Below are 24,756 nucleotides of genomic sequence, written 5' to 3'. Positions count from 1 at the left end.
ATGGTATCTGTGCTAGAATCATAGAATTTTAGAGCTAGACGACAGAGGAACAGACTGAAATGAAAACGAATCTTCAAGGCCTCTGTCCAGCAAAGCCACGTTTGTCATTAACACCGGGAGTAATCTTTTTCATGCCTACAAACTGAGTGCAGAAGAAACTGGGAAAGAAGAAACAAGAGATCAACGGAAGTACAAGGAATGGCAGCTGAAAGGCCAGGAAGCCCAACTGTTCTTATCCAATAACATATTAAATAGGCAATTAGTAGATGAGCTAAAGACACACACAAAAGTTCTGTATATTCTGATTTACTCTATAGAAACACGATTAAAGGATTAAGTAAGAAAAGCACGGTTTCATGAACGTAAATGACTTAAACGAGGGATGGGGAGCATGGCAGAGAGCAGAAGTATTAACAGAAAGGCTTGGAACAGTTCGAACGTGTTTTTTATTTGCTCACAACATTCCCAACAAAATGACATCACATTTCAACTATTGCTTTTACAGAAGAAGTTAATTGCTTTATCCAAAGTAGACAAAAATCTATTTCTTTAAGTTGTCAACCAGCACTTTTTCCACCAGGAAAGCTATCGCTTAAATATTTTTTGAATACTTTAACAGTATTCAAACGGAATCATCCTCTCATAGTAATGCGGTAGTTGGGTCTTTATCTGCATTACACTGAAAATTTTTCTTGTCAAAAGCTGAAGCTCACTCATGATTTCTCTCAGATTCTTAACAATTCCATGAATTTTCATGAAAAAATTGCTGATGTGAAGAGGTTTATATATGTGAAAATTAAATTAAGCCTCCCCAGACTTATTCATAGAGAAGGTGGGTAGACCATTTATCCTGAGAAAATCACCATTGGTCCCCCATCAGTAATTCCGGAAGGACAATAAACGTCATTGCCCTCCGAGCCAAACTTCTTCTGGTCTGAGCCAGGACACTATGTGTAATCTCCTCTGCTCTGGCACGAGCATTCCACTTCACACGCTCGTGTAATGCTGCTCCTTTGAGCAAATATTTGACCAAGTTCTAATCGACTGAATGCAAAGGAGAGAAATAGCACATAAACAATTATGAACGTTGGAATAAGAATGAAGAGTACACATATTTTCACATAGAAAAATACATACAAATCCAAGTAGCTCTTACATAGAAAGAAAATCAGGACGGGCATTTTCAAGAAACAAGATTCTGTTTTCTAAAGCACAACTGGTGCCAGTAAGACATTGATTTTTATATCTAACTCTATCACCATATTGGTATCCCCTGATTTCTCCCATTCTTTAAAGATTGTCTTTCAGAACATATTTGAACCATAACCACTGTAATTATATTTTTAGACCATTCTTGTCGCTGGCACACTCCCTTCAATCTGGCACATACGAAAATTCATTTCAACACTGATTCACTTTTTTGATGCCAAAACAAAGATAATTTCCCCGCTACTTCAGTTCTATTGCTACTTTGGTAGTTTGTTATTATAGAAACAGGTAAGATTCTAAACATGGATTTTAAGACTACATAAAATTCTAACATACACATGTTGAAAGCAAGGAAAAGTAGAAGGGCAGATACAATTACCATATTTTTCTTTTCATCTATGTCGCTTATCACACAAAAGTCAGAAGGCTCACGTTACATTCTAATTTACAACGGGTGACACTTAACTTGGCTTCCAGGCTATCAACCCTTAGAATCTGTTGGTGGCTTTTAGACCAATTCACTATAGAACTATCTGAAATAGTTACTGATTGTTTTCAGCAAAAACAGAACAACATCTATATTGTACAAACAGAGGTGGGTTTAAAGTACATATTAGTGAGCAAACTTTCTAATGATATTTTAAAAATACTATTAAAAAAATTTTTCCTTCCTAGAAAGAGAAAAAATTATTTAAAAAGTGTCCCCTTCCGTACTTGAGCCATTGTTTTATTCAGCATACTGACAGAAGCTTAAAATCAGTTCAATATCTCAGCTGTTGAAAGATCAAAATATAAAGGTGAGTATTTATTTTCAGCACAAAAATTAAAAGACTAACAGAATTATTTTCCATGTAATAGTAAACACTTTGATGAAATGAACTTTAATAGTTAACACTTGATCTTTATCAGGATTTTGCTACTTCTCATAGAACTCCAGCTAGATGATAAAGCATTAAAAATACTTTTAAAAATTAGGCTAAGATACTCCCGAGGTTGCGAAATCCCCTACAAGAAACCAAAATCTTATAATACTGGATAGCTAAACTGCCACAATTGTAATAAAATGAACCCAATTTTAAAAATAGGTCTGTTATTGAGAAAATCATAATTTTAATGCAGGTGCTTTTAATGTATCAACACTGCATAACGACACTGCATCTGTTACTTTCCAATCAGATATTTTTTTTACCACTCTTTTCTTTGCAAGTTTGAAGAGAGAGCTTTGTCAACAAAAATGAACAAATACTTCAAAGTCTCAGGTCTCGATACATCACATAGGAGCTAGTCTTTAAACACCTGATACCTACTGTGTTAAAAGGTATACCAGCTATCTTCGCGTTTTAGATGAAATTATGTCTTTAACAGACTGGTTTCCGTGGGATTTAGAGAGAACTGAGTAATCAGATGAATCTATCTTCAAATACTCTTAATTCTGCCATGAGCACAAATGTCTAAAACACACAAAGAAGAAATTGCTCCCATTGGACTCTCATCACTATATAATCCTTGACATACTTGCTGCCTTCCTGAGACTTAGGGAGAATGAAACCATACAAAATGCACGATCATCACCCTCGGGCTGCTTCAGCATCCCATAGATTGTTAGCTCAGAGAATACCCACAAGGTCCACATAGCACCATCCGGAAACCCCGGGGAGGCAGGCGAGAGTTAATGGTAAGTAGAATAAACCAGTGATGTTTAACGGAGATTTTAAAAAAGCTTTACGTTTTCCTCTTGCTTGAGCTCAAAGACAGCTTTATTGAAACAACTGTCCTTTGAATACAATTGAGATCTTCTTAGCAAATACATCTCTTTCCATAAACATGCAGGTAGAGAAGCCCATAACAAGCTCTCACACCAAGCACTAACTAGGGTTCTTTTCTATAAGTGACAGAAAGCAAATATCGAAAATAAGAAAATGTTCTTAAGCTTTAAAATAACAAAAAAAGCTAGTCACCAATACTGTCATTCTCTCATTATCCATTATGCTAAATAATCGGAGAAATCCACAAGGCCACGGTTCCCCGATCTGTGACACACCTATGCTCTCACCGCTGCTCATGAAGCAACGGTGACGTGTGACCGAGACGTGAAGACAGTCACAAAGAACTACTCTCCCTGTTACTTAACTTACGCATAAAATAAGAGAAAGGAAATAAAGAGCGAGCATTTCTAAACTCGAAAACAAAAATACTTAAGAGCTTCGCAAAGATACCAACTTGATAGTTACAACACATAAAAGTGAAAACTGATTTTTACGCATTTTAATCAACCAATTTAATGCAAATACCTGATTTGTACTTTTACACTAAACGGGCTAAATCCCAAGTTCCAAACTGGAGTCCACACGACTCTCCCGAGGGCTCTTTGGAAGGTCACGGTGCCTTTGGAGGACAGTGTACAGACGACTGTAAACATACACTGATTGTCCACTAGCTTTCTTAAATAGAATTTCTGAAATATTTCTGTAGGAAAGAATATATAAGGAGTGTAATTGATCAGATAATTTCTATTACAACATATAAATTCTGTTGTGTGTGCAAAATGTGGTAGAAATAGAAGATTCGAGGCATGATTCATATGTTTAAAGTAAGTGATACATTACAATCCAGTAAGAGTCCTTTAATCTTTTCATGAAACTTCTCTCTATAGATGTTGAAATACATAATGCTTTCTGGCTTCTCTTCAAACCAAAACTTGTCAAACTCATAGACGAGGTAACCTGCAGTTAAAGAAAAATAAAATATAGTGTTCAACAGAGGTATCACATCCAAACCATCTCATTTTAAAAGCATATAACCATCCTTTAAATTCCATATTAGGATACGAGAATCAGACATCATTTTAAGCTCTGAGAAACCTGAGGAACTTTATGAGAAATATTTTTGTATGTTCAAAATAAACAGCAATTTTAATAAACTATTTAGTGTACATTTTCATCTCGAAAATCAATAAAATCCCTTAAACTGAAGAGATATAACACTGTCAAAAGATACCTTGAAACAAAGGAAAAAAAGTTATCCACAGAGATCCCTGAAACAAAAAATGGAACTAACAAGAAAGTTCTAGACAAGGATAAATTACAGAAAAGTTGTTTTTTATTTGATTTATAAATTTCTACTTTTCTCAGTGAACTATCAACACTTTTATTTTTTTAAAAGAACATATAAAACACTAAATAGACTTAACATTTTTATTTTTCAGTATCTTTATTACAGCAGCCAAATGAACTCTCAAAATGTTAAAAGTATTTGATGAACATAAACATTAAAATAGCTATATTTATAACCAAGAAAAGTGAATTTAACACCACTCCTGAACCCTCCTTGGATGCAAGGTATAATGACTTTTGTCACCTCAGCTGTTACTCTGACACTCTTCCTACACAGGAGCTAAAAAGACATTGGTGTTGGGGGCATGGGGCCGACAGCAGCCGAAGATGCTCAAGTAAGTGGCCGTCTTTAGGGGAACAGCCTAGGCCAGAGGTGATTTGCTTTCCTATTCATCACACTCCTGTATTTACTTAAGTGTGGCAAACTGCTGAATTTGGGAAGGGGTTGGCTGTTTCTTTTTACATTGATTTTATGTTCAAGGGGCGGCACTAAACAAGCATAATTCATAAAGAAAACAAATATCGGCGCAAGTTAGCAAAGTCCCAGGAGCTTGGACCCTATGCTAAGAGTCAATGAGAGATTTAAGAGAGGAAATTGAACAAGACTAGATGGGTGGGGTGCGGGGCGGGGGGAAGGAATGGTTCCCCAGCAATAAAATGAGAGAAAAGAACTGGAGAATAGGGAGGAGGAAGATGAGGATTTAGATGAAAACCTGTTCAAAATGCCTAACACCTAAAAAAGGAAACTGGCTGAGTCAGAGCTAAGGCAGGTTGAGGGCAAGGGGCTCTTGTCAGCTCACGGTAAAACAGAAACAGTCTCAGTCTCTAAGGGATAGACATGCTGGGGCTATTTTGACCCAGTTTTGTCATTTATATCCAGGAGCAGCCAGCCTCCAGTAAAGTCAGGAAGGGCTGGAAAGGTATCTAAGCAAAACACCAATGACAACTTTGGAACGATAATGGAAAAGTATCTCACACCCGCCAGGATCTTCAGCCTACCCAGGGAGAATCAACGGTAGTTCTGGGGACGTGAAAAACCTGTCCCTCCATCTGAAAACATGTCACATGGATCCTTGCTTTGTGTGACCATCCTCATAAGATCTTTTATCCTTATCCAATAAAAAAAGCAGTCTAGACGCACAAATGCCGGAGCTACAGAGGGAGGGTGGGCTGAAGACATACATTTTGGTATCGCTAGGACACAGATGGCATATCGAACAGGGAATGGGATCAGATGACTCAGGGAGAAAATGAAGGCTAGAGAGAAGTGGGCCCAGGGCTGGGCTCAGAGGGGTGGTAGATGGTAAGTCAGCAATAAAGTTTATGGAAAAGCCGGTGGGGGAGGAGAAAAGCCAGAGAGTGTGGCATCAGGAAAACTCAGATAATGTTTCAAGAAGAAAGGCATGGCCTTTTATGCCTAATGCTGTTAAAAGGATGGGGTAATACGAAGAACATGACAAGTAGATTAGGCAACAAAAAAAAGATTGCATCTTTGAAAAATCCAGTTTCAGCAGAGCAGTGAGGAGAGAAACAAGGTAGAAAAAAACTGAAGGTGAGAAAATGGAAACAGCACTTATTTAAAAAGTTCCATGTCGAAGGACTGTAAATAAAGTGGCATCTGGAAAGTTTTGTTTTTGAAAATAAAATCTCCCCAAATGCAGAGACTTTGTCGTATTCTCTGCTGTATCTCCAGTGCCTGCAACACAATCTGCCATGGAGCAAGAATGAATGGGAGCTAGAGAGCAGATCTGCAATATGACAGGAAGAGATGAAAAATAGAGAGAAAAATGGATAACTGAAGGAACAAAGTCTCTGATAAGACTTCCCAGAGAAGGTCACATCTAAACTGAGATTTGAAAGATGAGTAGGTGCCACCTGGAAAAAAACAGAGGAAGCGGGAATGGTGTTCCCGGCTGGGTGAAAGATCTAGAATAGAAAGAGACCATGATACATTTGTGCAACTAAAAGGAGACCAGTGAGCCTGAGTTTTAGACTGTGGGGAGCTGGTGTGTGGCAAAAGGTGAGTCTGGAGGGGTTTTCAAGGTATGGATTACACCGGGCCTTGTCATGGGAGCTTTCGGAGAATTCTAGGCAGTGGAGTAGAACGACTAGATTTTCATTTTAAATAACTACACCCTCAGTGCGGAGAAGTGGGAGGTCATCATAGAAAGACTGGTGAAAGGCCGATTACAGTAACCTAGCAACAAGGGCCCAAGGTCAGGCAGATAGAAGGGGGATGGGAAAAAGCAGATCAACACAAGAGAAATTTGGGAAGTAGACAAACCTGAAATTAAGGATTAAGTAAAAACGGGACAGAATGGGAAAAAGAGACCTGGATGACACCTTCGATCATGGAGTTGCAGAAGTTATGATTTGGCCATTTATTATCTAAGTAGTTTCCTGTATCCTGCCAACATGCAATTGACATTCTAAAGACAGAAACGGATCAAGAGAAGTAGAGTATAAAAGCTGAGCTAGATCTGAATTCTTTGCTTCGGAGCAGTAGCCTCAGAAAATGGGCTCGTCCAGTTAAAACTTCAGTGTTCGAACACCATCACAGGACAAGTTAATGGAATGGTGGTGGCAATGACCGGAACAGTTATCAAGTAGCCCCAACCCACCACAAGAAAACCTGGCCTTGAACTAAAAGGAGGGGTACAGACTTCCTCTAAATTAAATTTCCTTACAAGAGTGATAGAATAATCTCCAAATGCTCTGTCTTTGACTCAGCAGCATTCACTAACCAGTAGTCAAGAGAAAAAATTAATTTCATAGTTGAATGGAAGACGGATCCCTACAGAAAAACGGCATGCGTGACTGCTAAAATTGGATCAATGTTTAAAAAAATATTGCCTCATTGAATCTTTTTAATCAGCAAATACAGACACTGAAGTATGAAAAATTCTTGGGAACCCATCTTCCATTATTTTCCATTTTCCCAAAGATCCTAAATAATAAAATGACAAGCGTTAAGTCATATGCGTGATAGAGGCATCATATAATACACCTTCCTAATGATCTAAAAACTCTCTTAAAAATATCCAGCTTTAACTCCTTTTAATACTCACAGTAGAACTGGTGAAAGTGTTCTATGGTTGGGACGCCGGGAACAAAGTTGTAGAGATGAAACTTTAAAGCCTCACTCTTCAGCAAGCTATACGCCATCTCTGTCAGATTGATTCCAACTATTGCATAAGAATACCTATGTCAGAAACATTACCAGTTATAGCAGCTAGCCAAACAGCTCATAAAATAAACTTAAGACTATGCAAAGAATTAGTAAAAAGTTACTTTGATCCACTTCTAACACAACATTGAGTTTATAATCTTCTCTACATATTAAGAAAAATAAACCAGAATAGATTGTTAAAAAAATGTTCTTTAGAGGCTGATTTTCTGGATATAATCTAAGAAATAAAATCTAAGAAATAAAAATAAAACTCTGCTCACATGAGTGTCTAAATCCAAAATCCTTAAAAAAATTAAAAGTACTACATATGTTCTCAGCAACTTCTAAAATATATTGGCTAATTTGACATTTTCTCTTCCATTATGAGGGTATTGATTTTTATAACGTTATAATAGTTTTTCAAAGACAGGTATCATTGGAATATAGAAATAAAATAATTACAAATCTAATATTATTACCTCATTTGGCATTTCATGTCACAATTTTCAAAGCTATTTCTCATTTTCCCATTCCTATTTCAAAGCTATTTCCTACCCCTATTTTCAAAGCTCAAAAATTTTTATAAAGGCCCATACCCCCATTTTATAGATAAATTATATCTTGTGATGAAATTTACTGACATACAAAATTGGTTTATGATCACATTTAGCTTTAAAAATAATATAAAATTCAATATCCTTTATGTTCTTATTAAAATAATTTCATTTAAAAAATACCTTGAAATACTTTCAAATTCAGATCTTCTAATCAACTTAAATTAAACTCAAATTAGTTTCTTTAATACAAATACATCCAGCTTACCCTAGTTTTGGATGATTTGAACGGGAAAGAATCTGATGAGCTTCACTGGTATAATTTTCACTGAAATACCTTTAAAAGTTTAAGAAAAATACTTAAATTAACACATGTCATTCAAACTGAAGAGATCCAGAAGCAATTTACAAAGCTGTCAAAATGATAGTCCTGGTTCAAATATCCTGATCTTCATCTCAAATCATTTCAGTTACTCAGAAATGCTTCTGATCAAAATTTAATTCTGAGTTATCACGCCTATTTAGTATGAACCCTTGGTAAGACATAAAGTATTTTAACAAATAAATGATTTAACAAGAGACTTTCTACCCACCTTAAACAAACAAACAAACAAAACCCCAAACAAACTAGAGTTCTTTTGTTTATTTGCTCTAAATTCCTATAAAATAGTCAATGGGCACCCGCTGGACACTCTTCCTTTCAACTAGGCTTATTCCTTCTATTGCAACTCAAGTCTATATCGTTTAATGTCATTTTCAGTGCAATCAGAAGACCGTCAATAGCATTCCTTTTGCATTGAAAGAACCCTCTAGATCAGTGATATAACTAAAACACTGGCCACAAAACAGAGAGGTCTGCTAAAGCTATCTCTTTGTAGGCTCATACATTCTGTTGGCTTGTACTAATGCAACCTCTCTGAGTTCTCAAAGGCATCCAATCTGTTCAACCTTTGGATCACCTCATAATGTACTAGTTCAAATCTATATATATATGGCTGGATGTCTATGTGAAGATAAGAAATAGAATAAAAAATGGATTTGCATGGTTCATTTAAATTTTAGAGAGCATAATCACTGAAATTTTCATAAAGCATGCACATTTCTAACCAAATCTTCCTACTTTTTCTTTTGTAGATTCATTTTTCTTCCATTTTCCTTCACTGGCTCTGATTTTCAACTCATAAAATAGGGGTTGTTAACTTAGAAGTCCACGAATGAAAGAACATCCATGCATGAAAGGGGACCCACAAAGCACCTTAAGTTATGCAAAAATTATTCTGTGTGTACATTTTCTGGGGAGAAAATATACAAAGCTTTCATCAGATTCTCAAAAGAGATCTGTAAATCCCCAAACAGGAAAAAGTCCTGTTTTAGTACAGTGCTTTCCTTAAATACTCTAATGTGTCTACTTTATCCCTCTGTTGGCTCTAAAACGCCCTTACTATTTATATGTATACTTCATTTTTAACATAATACTCCTAATACAATTTGGTATTACATTAGTTTTTCAATAATCCAGCTACTCTCAAAATATTCAATCTGTTACATGGAGCAACTTTTAATTTCTTTGCTGAACTTATTCAGTCAGTCCCCATCTTAACAGTATCTAAGAAACATATTAACATCTATGCAAATAAGGGAAACTATTTCTTATTATATGCTGCACTGAGTTTCTCCTTTCCTTCCTCCCTCCCTCCGTCCCTCCGTCCCTCCGTCCCTCCATCACTCCCTTCCTTCCTTCCCTTCCCAGATACATTTTTGGCCTTAACGTGTACATTCTTCTACTTTTCTACTTCTGTTTCCTCATCTATGTAGATTTGTTTAGTCTCTGAATTCGTTCCCTGTACAATATCCTCTCTTCGTCTACACCTGCTTCGGTATTCATTTATCTAAAGCATCATTACCCATCAAAGGACCAGCTATCCTTCAAAGCAACAAAACATCTCAAGAGATTAGATGACAAAGGCCAAGAAAATCTTTTTAATTACATGAGGGTGTAAAACAGCTTACCTACTTCCTGACTGTTTGTTTATTTTGATCCTGAAGTGACATAGGTCCATACACAAGACAACAAACATGACTGTAGAGGAATTAGAGCTAATTTTGTTTTTAATCATTTCTAGTACATCAATGGCAATCAAATAATTATTAATACATATATGCGAATCTTGGTCATTTTTCAAATTAGTAGACACTAATCTAAGTAGAGTAAAAATATCTATAAATCATTTAAAGGTCTATCAGAATCCCTTACTACCATCTTCAATCAAATGCCATTAAATTATTTAAATTTTAAGCTTAATTAAATTCTCTTCTTGCAAATGCTGAAAAATCTTGAATTCTGAGGAAAAGAGTCAGAAGCAAGGTTACTCAGAAAAAGTTCAGGAAACACCAGAATAATGTATATCTGAGGGTGAGTCAGTTCACATATTTGTGTAGCTTACTAGTACCAAGAAGAAAGATGGTCTTTAAAGAATAAAAACAGAAAATTCGTGTGTTCTAAAATATAATAAATTTTAAAATATTTAATAATTTTTCCAAGTGGAGACAGAGTACATTTATTCTACGTAAATTCCAAATAGAAATTCCAAAGTGTTAAACTAGCAATTGCATTTTTTTTAATTATTATTATTTTTAGAACTACTGTGTTTTACTTATCTCTGAGAAGACTTATAGGTACTTTCATACTCATCAAATTTGAGTAATACAGAAAATTAAATATTTTGGTAACTGGAAAAAAATATACATATTAAAACCCTCTGTGTCTTCTATTTTCCCCCAAAATAGCCTTATCCATATTGACCTAGATATATTTTTCTTCAATATTAACATAATTTAGCCCAATTTCAGGACCAATTTTTTTCACAGTAGCTATCCAAACTTTTTTAATGGTTAAGTTTCCCAATCTAGGTATTTTATAGTCTATAAAACAATTCAAGGATAGACCTGAATGCTAGAATCTATTCATTTGATTATCCTTATAGAAGTAAAGCAATCTTCTCATTTACTTTCTAGAACGGCTGTGCTATCGATTCTGATTTTAGTTACATATTTTCCTATGTGTGCTCAAGAACAAGAAAAAGGAAAGAGTCCATATAACCTTTGAAAACTGAGGGATTTAGGTCACTTGCCACATATGGCAAAGTATGAAGGGACTTCATTATCATCTTATCTGGTTACATTTCCCAAATGGAATCAGAGAACCAAGAGAAAAGAGGCAAGAGGATAAAAAGAGTAAGAAAGGAGTGTAAGTAACTCCTTAAGAGTATCGGGAGGGAGGCCAGGGAGAGAAAGAAGAAAGGTAAAGAACTCACACACACATGCACACACAAGTATATCTCCCACATCATTATATTGTAAATTTAATAAATACCTTTAGCATCGCAGCTATTAAAATTCAGGAATAGTATGAAACTAGATTGGGGGTGACATGTAATTCTGTTCAGAGCGGAAAGTTTATTTTTACTTACACAAGGTTGATTAGTCCAAGTATGCCCATGCCTCGGAAGTCTGTTTTGGGATCATCCCCCTGGAAACCAATGTCAGCCCACTGCTTGGAGATTCTAGCCTTCAGCTTTTCCGTGGGCATCAGAAGATCCCAAAGCTGTACAAACATGCTTCCATATTACAAATAATAGTGACGTCCCTAATTTACAAAGACATTTTCCTTCTCATAGCCGATATGACTAGTAAGTTGAATGCTTTCAATTAAACGACTTGTGTAGACAAATCACAGGTTCAACAAACACTGTTTAGAAAATTTCACAATTATCCTTAAAAAAAGTAGTATACTTATTCCAATTTAAAAGAGTGAAACACATAAATTTTCCAATGGTAACAAATACACAGAAATCTAAAACAATGTGGTGGCTTTATTTTCTCAGTAGCACGTATAAATATACACCGGAACTGGGAAATTGCTCCCCCGAGAACAGTGTTATGCACTTGGCCCTTGCCACGGACACTACGGACTTAAGCAGGCTCTATTCTAAGAGTGAGTGATTAGCCCCTAATCAGAGCAGGAAAATAGGTCTCAGGGAGAGGAGCATGACGAAATAATACTGATAAGTATTTCAACCTATATGATCATCATTTTACAAATTTTCAGTTTTAAAAGAAAAAAAAATAATATGACTTAAGGTTTTAAGTAAATATATTCCTTAAGACTGCTAAAAAAAAAAAAGTGTCCTTCTACCTAAAATGAAAGGTGAAGACTTGTGACCTTGCTTGAAAACAGGGTCAGGCCTCTGGCCCTGAAGCTAAATCTAATAATTAGTTTGGGTTTTATCTGGTCCCTTCTTTTATTACTAACAGACCTACCTTTAAATGTTTATAACCTATTTCAGAATTAAAAGCATTAAAATAAAATGTATTTAATATATTTGGATGATGCTTATCACAAAATTATAAAAATAGTTAACTAAAAATCTTTTACCAATATCATAAAATTTTCCAAGGGGCAAAAAAACTGGGTGGCTGTATAAACCCTGAGAATTTGCATGCAGACCTTATCAGGTAAAGCTTGATTTCTTTTTCCCGTGTTCAATAACTCCAAATGCAGAAAATAAAACTTACCTTGAGAAGCAGCTTTTCATGTTGTAGGTTATCAGAATCATATGGCCTTTTCCTCACACTTTCTACATCCAAATAGAGCTGTTTATAACCGGATATCTGTAGTAAGCATGCCTTCATGCAGATTTTAAAACTAAAAATGATAAAATCATTATTTTTTAAAAATACCTTCTTATCATAATAAAGTAATGCCTTCCACAGCTTGCGGCTCATATGGGTATGTAGAAACCATTTCTTGGATTTCAGTTTAATACCATAGGCAACAACAGCCTCCTTAAACACAAAATGTAAAGTATCACATAGGATATGATATGTAAACAGGGCCTAGAAAGAGGACAAGACATTGTAGGAACAGCAAACTTTGCACTTGCAAGGATCTGTCCTCTTCTTTTCAAGCACTCTCTGAGAAATCTCATACATTCCCAAATCTTTATTGCCAGATATCACCTACGGACTTAATTTTTCAGGTACCTATATAACGAACAGCTCCAGGACAGGTTATCTCAGGTCTCCCCAGTACAACAGCTTGTCTTCCCTGAGCAAACGCTCTTATGGGAGTCTCTAAGCCCATTGATGACTTCACTAATCACAAGATCCCCAAACCAGAACCCTCCAAGTTCCGGCCTTCCTCTCCCCATCAATGACACATCAAAAGTCCCCCAAGTCTCCAAGATGTCCCTCAAAGCAATCATCATATATTCATTATTCCTGATGTATTTATGGCTTTGCAATCTCGTGCCTGAATGTTTCCAGAGTATCTTTATTCCTTTTACTAGACTTCTACATCTGCAAATTTACCCTCCATCTTCCATTTTCTTCAAAATACGTATCTGATAATGTAGCTTGTTTGCTAAAACAAAAACGAAAAACCCAAAGGACACCTATAACCCTCGGTGGGGCACGCATGACCTGCAGGGCACCTCCAGCGAGGCGCCCCATTCTCATCTCTGACCTCCGCTCTGCATGAACTCAATGCCCCAGGTACAAAGGACTCTCCATCACCCCCAGATATCCAAGCACTTTGTGACTTGTTGGCACTCCTCCTCTGCATGGAATGTCTTCCCCCACCCACTCGACAAGGTTCAGCTCAAATGTCACCTCTTCTGTGGAACTATCCTCACTCACAGTTCTCTCCTGTACCCTTCCCTGTTCCAGCCAAAATAAATTGCTCCTTCCTCTGTATTTACACAGAAAATGCTGAATAAAGAAAAAAAAAATCGCTAAGTACTAAGTCAATGTACTGGTACTAGGAACACAAATATGGAATAAGTCGACTCCTTCTCTTATGGAATTAAGAATTTAGAATTTTTTAGGGGAAGAACAAGAGCTAACCGATGAAAACGGTACAACGAGTTATGCTAGGACAGAGCTCTGAGAGAGGACAGAGCTTGGGCACCTAACTCACCCTGGAGGAGCCAGGGACGACCTTACTGGAGGACAGAGGAACCGAATTTTGAAAAACAAGCAGGATATAATAGCTGAAGAATTTTAACTTTAGGAAAGTCATGGCAAGTTACCTTAAAGAAGGCAGACGGTAAATTGGCGATAGCACTGGACTGGGAACGAAGAGATACAGGTTTTGGTTCTGCTCCCACCGCTCACCTCTCTGGACCTCAATTCCTCATCTACTGAAGTGAAAGGGCAGGCCCAGGTGATCCCCACGACCCCTTCCTGTCCGCTGTTTTACAACTGTGCGTGATCTCTAAAGTTCGCAGGATGTGGGCGCATAAATAAAAAGATTACCATGAAAACAGCATACCTGGTGTCCTTCTCAGGGCTGATATTCTTTTCCTTCATTATGTCATCTACACATTTGTCCACTTCACTCCGAACAACAAGTGTCGCTTTCTGTAAAACCTATTTATGTGACAAAAAGCTGATTGAGAAAAATTCCTTATAGCTGAAAAAGAATAGTAAGTGTTGAGGTATTTAGTCAACTCTTACAATGCAGATATTAAAATGTTAAATGAAACCAAATTTGTTTTAAATTCTCACTAGGGCTAAAAATCAATCAATTATTTAATTAATTAAAGGGGAGGCAGCATGATGTATTAGATGAAGGCTTCCTTAACTGAGAATCGACTGGTTCTCAGCTGATGAGTTCTTGGCCAATGAGCTACCACCACAGTGAGCTTATAAAGCGCTTCACATAAAATTGAAAAATTACATTATAAAAATATATGTTCAAAAAATTTTGATACACAAGTCAAAAAAAAATTAAATGCAGAAGAGCACAAAGAAGAAAATTCAAATAATCTTGTAATCTCACCACCAATGATAGCCACTGGTAACCGATTAGCAAATATCCTAGACTTTTTTCTAATCATATAAAACAGACTTCTTAAATAATATGTCCTGTAAATGACCACTGGGTCTTTCCTTTCAACAAACAAGCAAGTTCGGGCCTTCTTTACCCTTAAAGTTTCTTTAACTCTGTCTCTCTGTAAGTGACTATCCTTCACACTCTAGGCAAAATACTCTAATCATTTCTCTGCTTATCCTGTGCTTTCATCCAAAATGCTTCTTTCCTCAATCCCTGAATTTATTGAGCCCTCTCATTTTTAAGCTAGCTCACAGATCAGGTCCAGGAAGCTTTCTTTGATTCCATTCAAGCTAAAGTAACCTCTCTTCTCTTGGAATCCCCTTAGTAATTTATCTGTAATTCTTCTATGATACTCATCAATTTATTACATGTTAAGTAGAAAATTCTTTGAGGACAGATTGTATCTAGTTTATCTATTCATATCCTGTCCGTAAGAGATAACTGACAAATATATGTACATTTGTGTTCGTATATTCAGAGTAGGAATGTTTCTTTTCTCACAGGTCACTCTCCAGGTACTATCTTTCCAACAAGGGTCCCAGAATGAGACAATCAAACAGACCCAAACTTGGCACCAGCTTAAAGAGTCTCTCCAGCAGGTCCACGAACACATGAGCAAGAAATAAATAACATATTGCTATATGGCCCTGTGATTTTACATGTTTGTTACACAGCAAAAGCAGACTAATATATATCATGAGGTATAACTTACTTTGGATCAATAAATACATATGACTATCCAAAACTGCTTGCTTTTCTCTCACATGAGAACCTCTTTTAAGGACATAGTCCAAAAGAAGGTCCTGCTTTCCCAAAGCTATCCAGTCTTGAGACAAAATAAACAAGCAAAAAAACCCCAGGACAAATTACTCAAATATCTTCTTTGTGTATGAGTAGCACATGCCCATGTGCGTGCACGCGCACACACACACACACACAGACACACACACACACACACACACACACAGAAAATATTTTAAAAATAGAATATTACTTCTAAAGTGGGAAAATTTCACTTAATACTCTAGAGCAAAGACTCTTCTAGTAGGACATTAATAATTAATTCTAAGACTGAGGCATTCTTTTAAAGAAAAAGTATCTCCCAATTAAGTTTTCTAGAATTGTCACCTTGATGTGATCCTACCTTATTCTTGGAGTATGTCAAGGAATTTTCTGAAATGGGGGAGAAAAAAAAAAGCAAACATCATTAATTAAATGCTGCTTGTGAATTTACTCCATAGACAAAAAGTATAAATATCAAGCCAGTGATAAATTACTTAATAGTTCTAGAAGACACGATTTCTACATTAAATAGCAAACATCTTAAAATTTCATCTTTACAGTATGGAGAACTGGATACGATTCCAAAATCTTCAACCCAATACAACATACTATAATCCAAGAGGTGAAGTCAACCTAAGCTCCCCAGAGTCATCTGTTTCTGTGAAGATCCCCAAGTGTCCCATAACCACTGCAAACTCACCCATAGGTGCCTCAGAACTCAGGCTCCAGAAACTAATCTTAAGACGACAGTGAGAGAGCTGTCTTCAACACCTTAAGGAGTAAGCATTTAAACCTAAGGAGCGAGCAACTGAATCATACAACAACATGGGGGCAAAAAGGAAACAACTAGCTTATTTGCCCAACCATGCTATAATCAGACAAATAGCTTCTCCGTTCTCGTTTTAAGAACGAGTACATCGCTACTGGTTTATTTAAAATTTTTGGCACAGTCACTATGGTCTTTTTCTCTGCAATTTGAAAAATTTGAGAAAAATGCTTTTGCCACAAAGTAAGGCCTTAACATATGTTCTCCCCCACCCTCAGTATAAAACACCAACCAATACTGCCAAGATTTCTTATCAAGAGGTACTTTGTTCTTCTCAGAGCAGTCAAAAGGGCAAATGAAAAGAGTAGACAGTGATTTAAGTCAGCCACAAAATTGTGAGAAAACTAGGGGAGTAATTAACCTTCCATCATCCAGCTGCCCTGAGGCTTAAGTCTGTCATCCTTCCCACGTTACCTTGGATACCAACACACACTCCCTAAATGACACAGGGGTGGATTTCTTAGTTGTAGCATACTTGTTCAACACAAAGGAGAGTCTGATTAAGTCATGATTTTCTACTTAACATAGTGAGCATAAACTGCAGCTCATCCCTGGTCTTCCTTATCCTGAATAAAGAGAAATGACTTCTACCACAGTTCTCACTCATCTGTGTTCCAATTTAAAGCAAAATTTTCAACTACACATTGAAACTTAATTGAATTCCAGAAGGTAACAGAGTAGGATTGTTCAACAAAAATACAAGCCAAAATGTGAGCCACTTGTGTACTTTAAAATTTTCCAGTAGCTGTATTAGAATAAAACAAAATTAATTTTAATATTTTACCCGATATATCTAAAATATTTCAACATATAATGAATATGAACGGAGATATTTTTACATTCTTTATTCATATAGTCTTTGAAACCCAGGGTGTATTTTATACATCCAAACATCTCGATTCATACCAATCACATTTCAAGTACTCAACAGCCACACGTGGCTACTGGCTAGAGTATTGGACAGTGCAGAGTTTGAGTCTAATAATCTTTCCTAGGGATCACTGGATACCTATAACTGTCCTTTCATGATTATGTAAGGGATTAAAAGATTTATGAAGGATGCTAAGTATAAAAATTGATCTAGATCCAGACACTCACTTTCCCAGCACTTGAGTGAAACTTTCAAAGGGCTTATAGAAATACAGAGATTTTTCTCTAGAACATAAATTATAATTATTATCTAAGGAACAACTGATGAATTTCAGGAGCCAGAGAAGATAATTGTTTGCACAGATGAGGAATTAAATAATAATCCCTTTCTTTTTCTATAAAATCATAGTTTTAGAATTGGAAGGATTCAAAACTAGATTTCAAACATTATGAAAATCAGCTTAAGTGACTTAATCAGAACATACAATGAGTGCATCTGTGACTGAGAGTATTAAAAAAAATATTCAGTTAAAATTTTATTAGTTTTTAATTATTCTTTTTAGAATAACATTACCTATCCTGTGTGTCCTTTGTGCACCTACATAGGTATCAAAAATTCGTTGCAATTCACACTTTCCAGTCATCTGTCGTAAGAGCCATTTCATCCAAAATCGAAAAAAGTGCCCATAGAAGAACTCCCACAAAGAAATAAACATTTTTTTTCCTGGAAAAGGAAATATATGACAGGTTTAAAGACCTCAAATTGGATTTTAAGATGGAAAAAAATTAGTTCATCCAACTCATCAAATCCTAAATTAATGTTAATATTATACACTATCTATTTTGTAGTAGTGTTTAGGAATCTAAGAAAACAATCACAGGTGGAATACATACCATTTAATTAAATGATGGCTGGTCAAATGGTCAATTTATCACTTTTAAAAAATTAACGGTAAAAATCAGTTCCCTATTTTAATTTCTCACTCTTTGAGAATTGGAGCTCAAAGGAAGGAACCCAACTAAACAACAATTAAATCTAATATACCATATATAAGAATTGTTATTATAATGCATAAGCTCTTCTTAACTCCTAGGGATAACTCCAGTTACATCTGTCCTACAGTCAGATGATGACAGTAAATAAAAACATTACATATGGCCTAGAAATTGAAGTGTACAAATTGAACACTAAGTAGATCACGCCCTGGTTAATTCTTGATTTTCCATTCAACAGATGAAGGGGAGAAAGAAGAACAATAAACTACACCCTCAATAAAAAAAAAAAAAAACTGAAATTTACATCTTAAGAAAAATCTTCAGCTTCTAGATGAAGCGCAGTGGGGGCAATGCAAGCGAGGAATTAAAAACAAACAAAAATGTTCATCTCTTTCCTGCCTTAGACATTCCCACAGATACATCGTCTCTAGACTAGGGCCTCAGGGACTGTCAAATTTAAATCCCCGCAGGTCAGTGCAGAAAAAAGTGCACATCACAGATGAGTGGAACTGTAACTTTAAAATGAACCCAACTAGTCCGCGCTCATCATGACAAAAGAACTGCCAAGCGGAGGGAACGCAAGCGTGGCGGTGCCCGAGCTCCCCAGATCTCGGGGAGTCGCTGCACCGAGTCCCCTTTCCGGAGCCCAGCGGAGCCCAGATCGCGCGCTGCCAGCGAGTGGGAGGGAATGGCTTGCACAAAGCCCTGCGATCCCGGGCACCCCCCGGATTTTCCGTGGGACACCGCTGATCTCGCGCAGCCCGCACACGGAAGCAGCACGGGGCAAGAGGAAAAGAAACAGCAGCCACCTCACAGGAGCGGAAGAACTATAGGGAGCTGAAGTCTGCCTCGGTTTCCCCAACTGCAAACAGCCGGCAACGGAAACGACGCTACTCGCAGAGCGCTCCCTGCAAGCACCGCGACCCGGAAGTCAGGGAGCGAGCCCGCGGGAACGCCCTCCCCGCGACACGGCCCGCCCCGCGCCGGTCCCTCCCACCTCCTCCGATTGGTCCGTGCTCCACCAATTGCTAACGCAGAGTTGCCGCGGCGCGCGTGCTCGGATTCTAGAGCGCCGACGGTTTCCCTAGCAACGGCTACCTGGCGGCACGCCCTGCGCGCAAGGTTGTCTCTCCCCTCACGGCTCTAGAGACTTCTCTCGCGTTAAACCTCTCGTCTGCTGCGTAAGTTGAAGCCGTGTTCTCTTCTACACTCCTGCGAGGAGCGAGCAGTATGTTTTTGGTAATTGTCATAGCATCAAAGTTACAAAAGAGCTTTCCCCTAAATTTGTCTTAATTCTGTTTGTTTTCCGTCCGCGGTTGGGAATCCGCATATGCGGAAGGTCGACTTAAATTTTACGCGGGTTTTCTACTGCAGCGGGGATTGAACCCCTAACCCCCGCGTTGCTCAGGGGTCAACTGTAGTTATTAATAGTCCCACTTTATGGATGAGGAAACGGAATTTACAATCAATGACTTGCTCCTACTAGTGATGGGCTTTACCAACAGAAAGAAAGTTTAAGTTATTCAGAATTAAGCTACTGGGCTGCGGTGGAAATGGTAACCAGAACGAAGCAAGTAAACACTTAAGTAGGTAAAACCGTGTGATTTTTTCCTTTTTTTAAGTCAGAGGGTGACGGGGAATAGAGGAGCAGGGAACTTCACAGGATCCCTGCCATGGGTTTGGTGGCATCCACCTCGTCTGAGTTACCCTGTCGGGTCTGTTCCCATTATCCCAGACTGGATGGGTTTCAAGCCAATGATGCTCAAGGGAAATAAGCTGTGTTTAGCACAGGTAGTGATTTACATCCATCCTTTAATGTTGTGGGAGAAAAGCAAAATCATCTAGAGGGTCAAATCTTCATTTTTCCCCAGCTAAGAGGTCCCAGACAGTGTGATGTAGTCCATGGTGAGGGACAGAGGGTAGAAAACCCCTCTGGGATTACTGAATGAGGATGTAACGTGTGCCACGATCCCAGCAGGGGAATGGGAAGGCAACGTCAAGGTATGAAAATGGAAGTTTGGGGCACAGAAAAATGTTATGGCAGGTCACCCCAGAATCACTATGAAGCTAAAGATGGAGAGAAAAGAAAGATCTAGTTCTTGCCTTTACCTGAATATGTAATTAAAATAGATGTGATGAAGGCCTTCGTCACTACCAGCTTTAAGCCAAATGTCTTTAAGAGGCAGAGAAGTCCGCCCTTCATGTAGTTTTAATTGGACATGCATAATGGACGCCCTGAGAGTTGTTCAGACCCCCCTTTCTAGCAAATATCAGGCAGGGGCAGGTTCTGGAAGGACATCTCATGTTTCGCTAGGAAACAATGGTAGCGGAAGTGCTGATCCCACCCACGCTTTCTATCAGTCCTCTGTGGCCCTGGGAAGAGGAGAAGGCTCTTGGAAGAGCTGTTACCTGTCAGGCTTTAAACAAGGTAGTACCTTGGCTTAAACAAGTGTCTGTTGTTCCAGGCATTGTCAAAACTGTAGAAGAGGTTCGACAAGCTAACTGTGACTGGGATGTTTTTGTGATAGATTTGGCTGCTGCTCTGTTCTTGATCTCAATCTCAGAAGTCACGCACAGTTTGCTTGTACATGAAGGAATGTATTATATGTTTATGCTCCTTCCTCAAGGGTATCTTGGACCTCTCCACCTTACTGACATAATTTGGTGAGACTGGGTTTAGATATGATCCCCCTAAAATTTAAGTTAATTTATTATGTCGATGACATGATCATCACCCCCTTTGAGGGAGAAAGTCATATTTGAGAGCTGTAGTGGCACATATGACTAGCGGAGTGGTTAATCAGTCCAGCTAAGATTTGGAACTTAGTACAATCAGTGAAATTTCTAAACTAACTTTGGGTCGTCAGAGGTATTATTTACTATAAACGGTAAATAATAAAATACTCCCCCCCCAGGACCTTGCCAGTAAAAAGGAGGCACAACACCTCGAAGGGCTATTTGGCAAGCTGTGAAAAATATCTAAGGAGAAGTAGCTCAAGTATGCTGCTGAGACCCTACCATTCCAACACGTTCACACGTGTTTTACAAGTTTCTGACACCAAAGTACATGCAAACTGGAGGCTTTGACTGAAACGTAATACTGCCACCTTGTGGCGACCGTTGGGATTTTGGATTCAAAAAGTTCCTGGTGATGGCGCTGGAGAACCCGATTGCCAGCATGCTGTTAGGCTCTAATGAAAACGATTCCCATAATTTAAGAGTGGCAAATTATATTAAGATCTGATACGATATGGGTGATGGCAGAAAGAGGTTGTGATAAAGAGGAAGCTGCACAGCAAAATTCTCAAATAAAGCGGCATTTGTGTCGCGAGAGCTGTCTTTGAGGTGCTGGTTATCTCTCTCTCTCTCTCTCTCTCTCACACACACACACACACACACACACACACACACACACACACACACGAGCTGGTAGCATCTCTGCTTTAGGATTAACGAATTCGCAGTGCACTTCTGCTGCTGAACGAGATCTAAGCTTCATGACTCTTTCCAACAAAATATCCAGGAAAGGACATCCAGGAGCGCTTCTGTATGGTCGAAACTCCAATATCAAAGGCACTACTATTTGCTCCACGGACAGCAAAAACCCAGTCAAATAACGCAAAGGCAAGACCGTGCAACAGGCCGAGTTGGGAGCAGACTACATGACAGTGGAAGAGGAACTTAGTTCTTCACCACAGGGCAATGTTTGGACATTTCAGAGGCCGATATGAGAATCTTGGTGAGTGAACATCAAGAACACCCCCAGGGGAGGGGGTGCAACTGGGGAATTCCAGGGGGAGGTTGTGGGTCACAGAGATGCCCGCAGCAAGAGCCCTGCCTTTCCCTAGAAGTAGTCCCCTGGGTAATTTCAGTGGATCCAGCGGTGTCAAAGCCACGCAGTGACGAGGAATAATGACATATACTTCTATCACCTGTCTCTAACCAAAGCCACTAATGTGATAAGAGACTGTTGAATGCTAATAACAACAACAAAAAAGTAGCCATTTAAAAATGGCATTCGAAAAAATCTCCTGGGCACAGGTTCCAAGCGAATAAGCCAATGAGCTGTACAGGATTACTATTTGTAGCTCTAGAGGATCCAAATGAGTTTGAAATTATTCTCTCTTGGGCTAAAGCCCAAACCTTGTCAAAGGCTATTTGGTTCCCTATCATACATCTTTCTAGAACAAAGAGCAGATTCTACATTCTAGTGTACAGATATAAGCCCAGAAATCCCAACATGACGTGGATGTATTGTATTCCTTCCCATCTACAAAGCTGTTGTTAAATTGATACTAAAACTGGTAATTGAAATATTGAGACTACAGTGTAAAAATGAAGAGGACTCGCTGGGTCAGTTAGGCAAATGTGTTTTGTTCGAATATGAGGGGTAATAAAGGGGGAACAGTTTAAAAAGGGTTTTGGTGCTGGAGATGGACACATTGTTCCCAGTTTTGTGGCTGATGCAATTTCTTATGATGCTGTGTGTTGGCTGGCTTCAGCCGGGCGGCTCTGCCAGATTCCTGTGGTGTCCCCTAAACAGCTGCATCCAGCTGGAGCTTGGCTCCTACAAGATGACCTCTCATCCTAGTGTTCCTCTCCGTGTAGCCTGTTAGCATTCGGTAATTGGGGTTGGACTTCCTTACAACATGGCAGCTGGGCTCCAAGAGGGAGAAGGTAAAAGTTGGCTCTAAGCCTGGCTCCAGAGCCCCAGAACATTCTTTCTGCTAATTCCTATTGATCAGAATGAGATATCTGGTGGCCCAGAGGCTCCGTTTTGCATGTGAGGAGCAGCAACCACAGCTGAAAGAATTATTGACCAAATACCACAGTTCCCCCCAAGGAAAACTGAAGTGCTATTATCATAGGAAAGACAATTGGGGGGGGGGGCGGAGATCATTTCAGTCCTTGTTGATCTGTGTTGGACCCTCTGATTCTTACTACTTATCTATACCATATTTTTGTTTTTGTTCATTTAGTCATTGGATTGCAATCTCTGCTTGCTGGAAGGGACATCCCCATTTTTCTGCAGCTGGGCCTTCCAATTCAGAGCCCAATCCTAGAAGCTTGATAGCTCTTTTCCCACTAATCAGGCTAGTCTTGGTACATTCAGGGCTATGAGACAAATTTCTGTATGTATTGTTAACTTCTAGAATGTAACAGCCAAGAGATATAATGGAATCCCTTCTCACTGGTGCAAGAGGATGTGGCATCTTTATGAAGTAGGTATCTGGGGATGGTTTCAGTGAAGAGGATAAACTCGATAATCTATACATTTTCTAAGTTTAACTTATGTTTCCCTGAGATGCGATTATGCAGTGATTCTCAAGTGTAGTGCCTGGGACCAGCAGCATCAATATCATTTGGGACTTGGTAGAAATGCAGAGTTTGGGGTCCCAGCCTTGATCTACTGAATCAGAAACTCCAAGGATGGGCCCAGCAATCTGTGTTTAACAAGATTTCCAGGTGATTTTTTTGGGCATGCTGAAGTTTAAGAAGAAGCACTGTCATAGATGGCCCATAAAATTCCCTTTTCGGACGATCATTTTCCTGAGTGTGCTGAACAGATGGCACTCACCCTGGGTACAGAGGACTTATTTCTAAGTAACTTGAAACAGAAATAGGAGTCACGATAGCTGACATTTTATCCACAGTCATTATCTTTCAGATTATTTTACCCTTCAGGATTATATATGTACATAGCAAAAAATCTGTCTTTACTTTTCTGTGCTAATAATAGTCGTGAGACCAGTGTTTAGACTGCGGATAACTAAAGAAGCTTTGATAGATTTAATGCTGGTCATACCCGCAGAGGCTACTCTTCCCATTCCTATTATTTTAGCAAATATTTACCTTTAGCCTGGTAATTCTCTACTTCCTATGATCTGAAGGTGACACTAAAAACAAATCACGGAAGGGAAGTGTGAAGGTCGTTGAGGGTGCTACTGCATTCTTTACCTTCTGGGTTTCCTGGAGAGATGTTTGTTGTTGGCTTAAATGGTAGTAAGGGTAGTGACTGCTCTGGCTATATCCACAAACCACTGGCTTGTGTTTGAATCAATACCTTTGATCTGTAACATGACCTGAAATGCACAGTGGGGAATCTTATATAAAGACATAATCTGTATAAGACATGATCTTTGTCTTCTAGGAGCTCGTAACATGGCAGTTGAAATAAAATAAGTACAACTACTAAATAGGATGCAGATTGAGTGCCCTGAGAGAGGATCTAAGTGTTATAAGAGTTCAAAGAGGAGAGGGATTCCTCTACACATGAATGATCACTGAAGGCTTCATGGAGGAAGTGGCATTTCAGCTGCGTCTTGGAAACTTTTGATAGG

The 24,756-nt window shown here is 38.4% G+C and overlaps 2 protein-coding genes across 5 annotated transcripts in view; one reads left to right on the top strand and one right to left on the bottom strand.

The window, feature by feature from the left end:
- Positions 1 to 427: 427 nt before the first annotated feature.
- On the bottom strand, positions 428 to 19,364 carry ELMOD2 (ELMO domain containing 2). Of its 3 annotated transcripts, none has more exons than XM_016154086.2 (9): positions 19,225 to 19,364; positions 17,994 to 18,143; positions 16,085 to 16,113; positions 14,377 to 14,474; positions 12,621 to 12,750; positions 11,516 to 11,649; positions 8,314 to 8,382; positions 7,391 to 7,524; positions 428 to 3,932 (listed from the first exon to the last, which is right to left on the bottom strand). In XM_016154086.2, exons 2-9 carry the CDS (start codon positions 18,133 to 18,135, stop codon positions 3,787 to 3,789), a joined length of 882 nt encoding a protein of 293 aa, XP_016009572.1. In that variant the 5' UTR covers positions 18,136 to 18,143; positions 19,225 to 19,364; the 3' UTR covers positions 428 to 3,786. The 3 variants fall into 3 exon arrangements, with proteins under 3 accessions (XP_016009572.1, XP_036089398.1, XP_036089399.1); XM_036233505.1 differs by lacking the exon at positions 19,225 to 19,364 and adding an exon at positions 18,314 to 19,218; XM_036233506.1 differs by lacking the exon at positions 19,225 to 19,364 and adding an exon at positions 18,623 to 19,218.
- Positions 19,365 to 19,509: 145 nt separating this feature from the next.
- MGAT4D (MGAT4 family member D) overlaps positions 19,510 to 24,756 on the top strand; it is a 31,405-nt gene continuing 26,158 nt past the window's right edge. Inside the window, exons 1-2 of one of the 2 annotated variants that reach the window (XM_016154068.2) lie at positions 19,510 to 19,596; positions 21,939 to 22,154. In XM_016154068.2, coding sequence (XP_016009554.1) covers positions 22,118 to 22,154 — 37 coding nt within the window. In that variant the 5' untranslated portion in view covers positions 19,510 to 19,596; positions 21,939 to 22,117. Of the gene's footprint in view, positions 19,655 to 21,938; positions 22,155 to 24,756 lie in introns of both variants that reach the window. The other variant, XM_036233504.1, reaches the window with a different exon arrangement.

The sequence above is a fragment of the Rousettus aegyptiacus genome, unplaced genomic scaffold (genome assembly GCF_014176215.1).
Source record: "Rousettus aegyptiacus isolate mRouAeg1 unplaced genomic scaffold, mRouAeg1.p scaffold_m13_p_16, whole genome shotgun sequence".
Classification (NCBI taxonomy): Eukaryota; Metazoa; Chordata; class Mammalia; order Chiroptera; family Pteropodidae; genus Rousettus; species Rousettus aegyptiacus.
Note: the sequence above shows the minus strand (reverse complement) of the source record. Positions and strands in the feature narration are given on the sequence as shown.

Excerpts from the sequence above, each read along its gene's own strand:
- ELMOD2 (XM_016154086.2), bottom strand. The coding sequence starts at position 18,135 with ATGTTTATTTCTTTGTGGGAGTTCTTCTATGGGCACTTTTTTCGATTT. Across the intron at positions 16,114-17,993 it reads ACAAAGGACACACAGGATAG|AAAATTCCTTGACATACTCC; the intron begins GTAATGTTATTC and ends CCCCCATTTCAG. Across the intron at positions 7,525-8,313 it reads TCAAATCATCCAAAACTAGG|GTATTCTTATGCAATAGTTG; the intron begins GTAAGCTGGATG and ends TTTCTGACATAG.